Below are 11091 nucleotides of genomic sequence, written 5' to 3'. Positions count from 1 at the left end.
CGAAGGTGTCCCGAAGATGTCCCGAAGATGTCCCGAAGATCTCCCGAAAATGTCCCGAAGATGTCCCGAAGATGTCCCGAAGATGTCCCGAAGGTGTCCCGAAGATATCCCGAAGATGTCCCGAAGATGTCCCGAGCATGTCCCGAAGATGTCTTGAAGATGTCCCGAAGATCTCCCGAAAATGTCCCGAAGATGTCCCGAAGATGTCCCGAAGGTGTCCCGAAGATGTCCCGAAGATGTCCCGAAGATGTCCCGAAGATGTCCCGAAGATGTCCCGAAGATGTCCCGAAGATGTCCCGAAGATGTCCCGTAGGTGTCCCGAAGGTGTCCCGAAGATGTCCCGAAGATGTCCCGAAGGTGTCCCGAAGATGTCCCGAAGATGTCCCGAAGATGTCCCGAAGATGTCCCGAAGATGTCCCGAAGATATCCCGAAGATGTCCCGAAGTTGTCCCGAAGGTGTCCCGAAGATGTCCCGAAGATGTCCCGAAGATCTCCCGAAAATGTCCCGAAGATGTCCCGAAGATGTCCCGAAAATGTCCCGAAGATGTCCCGAAGATGTCCCGAAGATGTCCCGAAGATGTCCCGAGCATGTCCCGAAGATGTCCCGAAGATGTCCCGAGCATTTCCCGAAGATGTCTCGAGCATGTCCCGAAGATGTCTCGAGCATGTCCCGAAGATGTCCCGAAGATATCCCGAAGATGTCACGAAGATGTCCCGAGCGTCTTGCGACGTTATCACGTAAAATTATGGTCCGCAAACAACCTCTTTTTTTTTTCGGCTGACAATAGCAATAGCATTTTTTCGACTTTTTAAACAATAAGCAAACACAAAAAAATACACCAAAGAATTTTATATTATGTATTACTATTACTACTGTGTTTGAGTTTTTGCATTTATATATGTGCCCATGATTATGAAAGTGGACTAAGTCACTTTTTGCATTGTTCAAAGAAAAACTTACATAATAATTTTCTTATAACGATTTAATTATATTTCTTTTATGAAATCACTAGAGGAGCAATAAAGAAGTGTATTTACTGCAATTTCGCTTTCAAATAAACTTTACCCTTTAAATAATAATTATTTTTAGACTAGATTTGATGGCATTTTTAGGAGTGACTTAGTCCACTTTCATAATTAAGGGCACATATATAAAAATAAAATCTAAAACCTGAAAAATTCAGTTAATTCAAATAGATTTTCTTAAATACCGGATGGTAACCCTATCACAATATGTTTATCTTGACCGTTATGTTCAAAGCAAAAATATTCTCGAGTGGAATTTGATAAGAGAATCGGGATGTATGATCTAAATCTAAAACTGTGAGAAAAATATTATACCTAAATAATGTCGGTTTTTAATCTAAAGAATGCATACTCACTTCAAACGTTATTATGAGTCTGGTGAGCTTTAACAAAGATAATATAGGCCACTTCTATTGCGAACTTTATACAGCTTCTAGTTGAAATAGGAACTTGATAAGATTTTTTGAATAAATTTTGAAAAGACAACTTGGACACTTCTTAAAGACCTTAACATTTACGTTAAAGATTCGATCAATAAGCTATAAAGTTTTCACAAAGACACAATTTTTTTAAAGAAAAAAACAGGCTTTTTTATTGAATAGAATGCACTAAAAAGATATTGTAAACCAGCAAAATCAATACTGCAGATTCTTAACTTCGACTTAAGGGGTAAAAAAAACTAATAAAAGGCCATAATAATTGGCCTTACATAAATCTGTTAAATGTTTTGATTGATAACATTAGGGTTAAAATAAAGAGATTTATGATAATACCTAATTCATAAGTGAGACAAAAAAAATCTCAGCTGAGTGCTAATTTTTTTTTGAGGATTTTTTAAGCCCTTTTACTTTGATTTCAAGTTGAATTTTATATCGACTTTGGGTGGGATCAGATAAAATCAAATCAAAATTATTTATGAATACATATTTCTTATCGTTCAGTACAAAAATTGTTAAAAACAATAAAATATTTGATTTCTATACACGCTTTGTTGTTTACACAAAACCAAAATAATTATGAAATTATGATTTACAACGATCTTTTAACCCTCTACCGCATACCAACCCATATATGGTTTATCGATTTCATATCGATTTATTTCCGTTATATTGCACCAAATGTCAAAAAGAAAAAACTATAATAAAACTACGTCTATTTTTTTATAATAAATCGGTTTTTATTATCAGTAAGAGAGTCGTGATTCTGAAATAAACTCATTGTTTTAAGAGCATGTGTAAAATGCAAATCAGTGAATAAAAGTGTGTACTTTTCCGGTGTTTTTTCATAATAAACAAGTAAGTTGCATCCAATTAAAAATAAGTTTCGTATGTATTTATTATACTTTTATATGTTTACGAAGTTTGTTTTTTGTGTTTATAATAATTTTTGTCTTTTTTTGGCATTTTTTCCAAAACACCATATATGGGTTATCATGCGTTGGCGACATACATTACTGTTTTTGTACTATTTTTATTTTGTTTGTAAAATGAATTCGAAGACTATCTATAGAAGAAATAAGTGAGTAAATGCTATAACTCGTGATGGCTTTCGAAGTGATGATGATCTATCTTCAGATTTTGGCTCTTTTTAACATCAAACAAGCCATCTCCGAGCACTTATATGCAAATCTTGATAACCTACAATGTCACGAAAAAGAAGACCACCTTCAGCTTTGACAGGTGATCAAAGCAGAGATGGAACAAAACAAAGGGGAGGGGTTATACAAGTCACGGAAGTCAATCCCCATCTTATCCCGAAACTACCATTCACTCACAACAACCAAGGGCAAAAGTCGTTGAATTCAGTGCCAACTAGAAACATCGACCATATACCTGAATGGCAAAAAAAATACGCCAATATGTCAAATTTGCGGACTGAAGACGTACGCAATGTGTAGAAAATGGAATGTGTTCTTCTGCTACAATGATATAAGAAAGAGTTTGAATAAATTCCATGAATAAGAAAAGTCCATTGTAGTAAAAACATACTTTACAAAACATACCTTGAATGCATACTAAACCATATATGGGTTGATAATTTTTTGCTGGAAATCACCTTGCTGCATACTAACCCATATATGGTTTATGTTTCCAAAAATTTATATATATGTAAAAAACTAAAAATTTGTATGTAATACCTTTTTTCAACCCCTAATAAAGCTAAAAAATTGTAAAAAAAAATTTTATATCACTTCGATCATAATTCATGCAGTAGAGGGTTAAATAAACAAAAATAAAAAAAAAAAAAATAAAACAATCGATCACGTGGCTGTAAAGATTAAGACCTCACATTCATACATACATTTTTTATGATTTTTTTCTTCTATACAACATTTTAATTATAGTAAACATTTATGGTTAAAATTTATCTGAATATTTTTTTTTTATTTATTGAACAATTATTTGGGAATTTTGGTTGATTACAAACAAAAACAAAAAAAAAATATCAATAAAAAACCCAAATAGTAATGAGAAGCCTTATGACCCCACCAAGCTTTTTTTTGATATCAACGAAAACCTTATTGGTATAAAAACTTTCCGAATTTTTTGCCTATAAAAACCAAAGCCCCCAGCAAAATAGCACACAAATTTTAAAAAGACTATTCAATCAATATGAAGTTATACGTAGCTTTGGTGGTAACAGTTGTTATAGGAGCTGTTATAGGAGTTGGAAATGGTAAGAGTTTAAACAATTCTGACAACTTTTCATCGATTTCTAACTAATTTTTGTAAAATCTTTAGGCTTTCCTACAAAATTAGAAAATTCCCAGGACATGAATATTTGGCCAATTCCACAAAAAAATGGAACTATTCGTTGGATGTCAGAACAACAAGCAATGGAAGAAGCAAAAGAGGCTGAGTTTAACATAAAGGGCGACAAAGTTCGTTTCTACCTTTACACTCAGCAAAATCCTACAACACCTGTTGAACTTAAAACAAACGATTTGAAATCCTTGAAAAACTCAACTTTCAATTCCAAAAATCCAACAAGGTAAGATCCAAACAAGCTTTAACTGTCATCTATTTGTATTTGTCTTATCTGATCATTATATCATTCTTATAGGATTATGATCCACGGTTTTAATGTTTACTATCTGGGTGAAGAGAATACACTTCTAAGAGAAGCACTTTTACTTAATGGAGATAAGAGAGAATTCAATTTTATATCTGTCGATTGGAGTGTTTGGAGTGAAACCATAAACTACATATCGGCTAAGAATAAATGCTCCAAAACTGGCCAACTTGTTGCTGAGTTTATAGATTGGTTGCATAAGAGTGCTAATCTTTCATTCGATACGTTAGCTTTGTATGGACATAGTTTAGGAGCACATATTGCTGGATTTGCTGGCAAAAATGTTAAAGGTGGACAAATTGATACAATTATTGGCTTAGATCCAGCAATGCCATTGTTTAGTGTGAAGAAAACCGATAAACGTTTAGCAGATAGTGATGCCAAATATGTTGAAACTATTCATACAAATGGTGGACTTTTGGGATTTTATAATCCAATTGGAAGGACATCATTTTATCCGAACGGGGGGAAAGTTCAACCAGGATGTGAAAGTGATATTACTGGAATTTGTTCGCATATCAGGAGTGCATATTATTTGGCAGAAGCTTTGAAGTTTCCCAATAGAAATGGACTGCGTGGAATTAGATGTAGAGATTTTGAAAGTTTGCAAAATGGTAATTGTAATCAGTATGCTTTGAGATCTAGCTAATTTAGGTGATCCACAAAATGCTGGACATTCGTTTGGGATATTTTATTTGGAAACTAACAGTGAATCACCATTTGGAATTTATAACTAATATGTATTAGAAAAACAAAAAAAAATATTGTAACGTGCTTATATTAAGCATGGAATAGAGAATCTTATAAGTTTTAAGTAAAATATAAAAAAAATAAACAAAATTAAACAACAAAAATAATTTTTTTTTATTTTTTTGGTAAAGCGTTTCTTATTTTATCCTTAAAACAAGATTCGGATATAAATAATATCAAAAACCTTGCAAAGGCTTTGATGAATGGCAACCAGAGTTGGGGAGTAACCGTTGGAAGTTGGGGGAGCGACAAAGCTTCTGGGAGCTTAACGCTTTGACCTAGAGGCGTGGGGGTGGTGCAATATGAAAGGTTACATTCTCAGCTACCCGATAGTGGTATAGTCCGGTTTTTGGATTTTTTTCAAAATTCCGAGAAAATTGCGTTTGAAATTTGGGGTAAAATTTTTTTTCGAAAAATCCCCGAACCTTTGAACGCTCCTCGAAGCTAAACCGTTTGAGAGCAATTTTTGGGAGTGATGCCAAATGATAGCTTGTGTCATGGGCCTACGCATTGCACATTGTCAGATTTTTAAAAAATCATCTTCCATGTTAAACCGCTACAACATGCCTATTTTTTCAGAATCGGGCTTATTTTTTTTTTTACTTTTAAGTTCTCCCGGTTTGAGAACGCGTGGACCTATAGGGATGGGAGTTGTACCCAAATGTAGGTTAGAGTCCCAGCTACCTTTGGGCATCAAACATTTTTTTTTCATTTTTTTTCAAAATTTCGAGATATAGCCGTTTGAAGTTAGGCGGGCGAAAACGTCATTTTATGATAAAGTGACGCGGGCGTCATTTTATGAGAAAGTGACGTGGGTCTCATTTTATGATAAAATGACGAGGGCGTCATTTTATGATAAAGTGACGCGGGCGTCATTTTATGATAAAATGATGCGGGCGTCATTTTACAATAAAGTGACCCGGGCGTCATTTTATGATAAAGTGACGCGGGCGTCATTTTATGATAAAGTGACGCGGGCGTCATTTTACAATATAGTGATCCGGGCGTCATTTTATAATAAAGTGACGCGGGCGTCATTTTATGATAAAGTGACGCGGGCGTCATTTTATAATAATGTGACCCGGGCGTCATTTTATGATAAAGTGACGCGGGCGTCATTTTATAATAAAGTGACGCGGGCGTCATTTTACAATAAAGTGACCCGGGCGTCATTTTACAATAAAGTGACCCGGGCGTCATTTTATGATAAAGTGACGCGGGCGTCATTTTATGAGAAAGTGACGCGGGCGTCATTTTATGATAAAATGACGCGGGTGTCATTTTACTATAAAGTGACCCGGGCGTCATTTTATGATAAAGTGACGCGGGCGTCATTTTATGATAAAGTGACGCGGGCGTCATTTTATGATAAAGTGACGCGGGCGTCATTTTATAATAATGTGACCCGGGCGTCATTTTATGATAAAATGACGCGGGCGTCATTTTACTATAAAGTGACCCGGGCGTCATTTTATGATAAAGTGACGCGGGCGTCATTTTATGATAAAGTGACGCGGGCGTCATTTTATGATAAAGTGACGCGGGCGTCATTTTATAATAATGTGACCCGGGCGTCATTTTATGATAAAGTGACGCGGGCGTCATTTTATGATAAAATGACGCGGGCGTCATTTTACTATAAAGTGACCCGGGCGTCATTTTATGATAAAGTGACGCGGGCGTCATTTTATGATAAAGTGACGCGGGCATCATTTTACAATAAAGTGACCCGGGCGTCATTTTATGATAAAGTGACGCGGGCGTCATTTTATAATAAAGTGACGCGGGCGTCATTTTATAATAAAGTGACGCGGGCGTCATTTTATGAGAAAGTGACGCGGGCGTCATTTTATGATAAAATGACGCGGGCGTCATTTTACTATAAAGTGACCCGGGCGTCATTTTATGATAAAGTGACGCGGGCGTCATTTTATGATAAAGTGACGCGGGCATCATTTTACAATAAAGTGACCCGGGCGTCATTTTATGATAAAGTGACGCGGGCGTCATTTTATAATAAAGTGACGCGGGCGTCATTTTATGAGAAAGTGACGCGGGCGTCATTTTATGATAAAATGACGCGGGCGTCATTTTACTATAAAGTGACCCGGGCGTCATTTTATGATAAAGTGACGCGGGCGTCATTTTATGATAAAGTGACGCGGGCATCATTTTACAATAAAGTGACCCGGGCAACATTTTATGATAAAGTGACGCGGGCGTCATTTTATGATAAAATGACGCAGGCGTCATTTTATGATAAAATGACGCAGGCGTCATTTTACAATAAAGTGACCCGGGCGTCATTTTATGATAAAGTGACGCGGGCGTCATTTTATAATAATGTGACCCGGGCGTCATTTTATGATAAAGTGACGCGGGCGTCATTTTATAATAAAGTGACGCGGGCGTCATTTTACAATAAAGTGACCCGGGCGTCATTTTACAATAAAGTGACCCGGGCGTCATTTTATGATAAAGTGACGCGGGCGTCATTTTACAATAAAGTGACCCGGGCGTCATTTTATGATAAAGTGACGCGGGCGTCATTTTATAATAAAGTGACGCGGGCATCATTTTACAATAAAATGACCCGGGCGTCATTTTATGATAAAGTGACGCGGGCGTCATTTTATGATAAAGTGACGCGGGCGTCATTTTACAATAAAGTGACGCAGGCGTCATTTTATGATAAAGTGACGCCGGCGTCATTTTATGGTAAAATGACGCGGGCGTCATTTTATGATAAAATGACGCGGGCGTCATTTTACAATAAAGTGACCCGGGCGTCATTTTATGATAAAGTGACGCGGGAGTCATTTTACAATAAAGTGACCCGGGCGTCATTTTATGATAAAGTGACGCTGGCGTCATTTTATGATAAAGTGACCCGGGCGTCATTTTACAATAAAGTGACCCGGGCGTCATTTTATGATAAAGTGACCCGGGCGTCATTTTATGATAAAGTGACGCGGGCGTCATTTTATGATAAAGTGACGCCGGCGTCACAATAAATTGACCCGGGCGTCATTTTATGATAAAATGACGCGGGCGTCATTTTACAATAAATTGACCCGGGCGTCATTTTATGATAAAGTGACGCGGGCGTCATTTTATGATAAAGTGACGCGGGCGTCATTTTATGATAAAGTGACGCGGGCGTCATTTTACAATAAAGTGACGCGGGCGTCATTTTATGATAAAGTGATGCGGGCGTCATTTTATGATAAAGTGACGCGGGCGTCATTTTACAATAAAGTGACCCGGGCGTCATTTTATGATAAAGTGACGCTGGCGTCATTTTACAATAAAGTGACCCGGGCGTCATTTTATGATTAAGTGACGCGGGCGTCATTTTATGATAAAGTGACGCGGGCGTCATTTTACAATAAAGTGACCCGGGTGTCATTTTATGATAAAGTGACGCGGACGTCATTTTATGATAAAGTGACGCGGGCGTCATTTTATGATAAAGTGACGCGGGCGTCATTTTATGATAAAGTGACGCGGGCGTCATTTTACAATATAGTGACCCGGGCGTCATTTTATAATAAAGTGACGCGGGCGTCATTTTATAATAAAGTGACGCGGGCATCATTTTACAATAAAATGACCCGGGCGTCATTTTACAATAAAGTGACGCGGGCGTCATTTTATGATAAAGTGACGTCGGCGTCATTTTATTGTAAAATGACGCGGGCGTCATTTTATGATAAAATGACGCGGGCGTCATTTTACAATAAAGTGACCCGGGCGTCATTTTATGATAAAGTGACGCGGGCGTCATTTTACAATAAAGTGACCCGGGCGTCATTTTATGATAAAGTGACGCGGGCGTCATTTTATGATAAAGTGACGCGGGCGTCATTTTATGATAAAGTGACGCGGGCGTCATTTTACAATAAAGTGACCCGGGCGTCATTTTATGATAAAGTGACCCGGGCGTCATTTTATGATAAAGTGACGCGGGCGTCATTTTATGATAAAGTGACGCCGGCGTCACAATAAATTGACCCGGGCGTCATTTTATGATAAAATGACGCGGGCGTCATTTTACAATAAATTGACCCGGGCGTCATTTTATGACAAAGTGACGCGGGCGTCATTTTATGATAAAGTGACGCGGGCGTCATTTTATGATAAAGTGACGCGGGCGTCATTTTACAATAAAGTGACGCGGGCGTTATTTTACAATAAAGTGACCCGGGCGTCATTTTATGATAAAATAACGCGGGCGTCATTTTATGATAAAGTGATGCGGGCGTCATTTTATGATAAAGTGACGCGGGCGTCATTTTACAATAAAGTGACCCGGGCGTCATTTTATGATAAAGTGACGCTGGCGTCATTTTACAATAAAGTGACCCGGGCGTCATTTTATGATTAAGTGACGCGGGCGTCATTTTATGATAAAGTGACGCGGGCGTCATTTTACAATCAAGTGACGCCGGCGTCATTTTACAATAAAGTGACCCGGGCGTCATTTTACGATTAAGTGACGCGGGCGTCATTTTATGATAAAGTGACCCAGGCGTCATTTTATGATAAAGTGACGCGGGCGTCATTTTATGATAAAGTGACGCGGGCGTCATTTTATGAGAAAGTGACGCGGGCGTCATTTTTTTGAAAAGTGACTTCCGTCAGTTTTATGAAAAGTGACGCTCGTCAGTCTTTCCAAATAACTGACATGTGACGCGGTTTAGTTCTTTTATTACATTTTAAAGGGTCACTGTGGCGTATGTGTGTTTTTTTGTGTTTGTATATATTCAAGTTCTCAACGGTTTTTGTATTTCTTTTACTAAAAATCAAGTCAAACACATGCTGTTAGATAAAATTTTTAAAGATAAGGAACCTGAAAAGAATTTTTATTTGTGATAAAGATGTACGAGTAAACCTTTTCTTAAGCGCCATCCGAAAAGAGTACAATAAGATTCAATTTTATTTTATTTTATTTTTTCTAACATTTATAACTGCAATTAACATCTGCTTGGGAGCTTTGTTATCGTTCTCTTTAAGGGGGCATTTTACAATATTTTGCGTTCATTCAATAAAATGATAAAACAAAATTATATTTTTGCAATTCAATACAAAATACTCGTAAAATGATAAAAAAAAGCACTTGAACAAAGAGTCCGCACCACCAAATATAAAGCATTTATGAACCATTGGCGGGCTGTAAATATAAATACCTTCCCATGGAAAGCTTTATCATATTACGAATAGCATACATATAAATTTTGGTCAAAACATTTAAATAACAATGGATGACTTAAAGTACCCATTTGTGAAAAAGTCAGTACAATTTTAACAGTTAAACAAACAAAATGAAAAAATACTTATTACCAATATTTTTTGTAATCCTCTGTGGACTTATTAAAAGATGTAATCACAGTTATAATATTCGTGTCATTATTTTGAAAATTTCAATAAATTTATTTTTAAAGGTTCTATGATTCCTATTGATTTCGATGAGTCTTCAGATGAAGTTTGGTCAATTCCACAATATGACGGAACTATACGCCACATGACGGAACAACAAGCTATTAGGCAAGCTATGCTAACAGAACCCGAACACTTAGGTTCGACAAACTCGGATAAGGTTCGTTTCTATTTATATACCCAAGCAAATCCAACCGAACCACTTGAATTGGATATGGAAAATTTGGAAACCTTGTATCGATCAACATTTAATTTTGAAAATCCTACCAGGTGAGTTTCTTTGGTTTTTTAATCTTAGTACAGATAAAATAGGCATTTAAAAAAATTGTTACCCTCAGGAAACTTTGCAAAAAGTTTTCTTCTGCAATAAGAACTAAGGATACAAAAAATTGGGTGGAAATTTTTTTTCGCGGAAAAGAGGGAAGGGGTAGAGTTCAAAAATATAGTGAAAAATTGTTTGTGGAATATAATGATATGACATAATGTTTTAAAGGTAGTTTTTGATGCTGAATCGAATGACATAATAATTTAGTCAATACGATTGTTCTAAAAAAAGTAATTGCCGATTCATTTATACTTAATTTCTTAGACTTAATACACGAATCATTGGCTTTTTGGGATCAATTACAGAACTTACTATCTTTTCGAAAATACACCCTTTCACCCAACTTTTTTTTATGAAAAATCTTTATTCTTGTTTTCTATCCCAAATGTAACCTTTTTATTTAATTTCATTAGGGTGGCCCATCAATTTTGTTTCACTCAAAAAAACTCAATTTAAACCATGATATTCTTATAGACATC

At 36.6% G+C, this 11091-nt stretch overlaps 1 protein-coding gene across 1 annotated transcript; it reads left to right on the top strand.

The window, feature by feature from the left end:
* The first annotated feature begins 3392 nt into the window (after window positions 1-3392).
* LOC129915225 (phospholipase A1-like) lies at window positions 3393-10784 on the top strand. The gene is made up of 5 exons (XM_055994705.1): window positions 3393-3702; window positions 3768-4017; window positions 4090-4712; window positions 10293-10557; window positions 10781-10784. The coding sequence occupies exons 1-5, from the start codon at window positions 3639-3641 to the stop codon at window positions 10782-10784; spliced, it is 1206 nt and encodes a 401-aa protein (XP_055850680.1). The 5' UTR covers window positions 3393-3638.
* Window positions 10785-11091: the final 307 nt, after the last annotated feature.

Source organism: Episyrphus balteatus, chromosome 3, assembly GCF_945859705.1.
Source record: "Episyrphus balteatus chromosome 3, idEpiBalt1.1, whole genome shotgun sequence".
Taxonomy (NCBI): Eukaryota; Metazoa; Arthropoda; class Insecta; order Diptera; family Syrphidae; genus Episyrphus; species Episyrphus balteatus.
Note: the sequence above shows the minus strand (reverse complement) of the source record. Positions and strands in the feature narration are given on the sequence as shown.

Coding starts and splice junctions, on each gene's coding strand:
- LOC129915225 (XM_055994705.1), top strand. CDS start 3,639: ATGAAGTTATACGTAGCTTTGGTGGTAACAGTTGTTATAGGAGCTGTT. Junction 4,018..4,089: donor AATTCCAAAAATCCAACAAG/GTAAGATCCAAA, acceptor TCATTCTTATAG/GATTATGATCCACGGTTTTA. Junction 4,713..10,292: donor TTTTGAAAGTTTGCAAAATG/GTAATTGTAATC, acceptor TTATTTTTAAAG/GTTCTATGATTCCTATTGAT.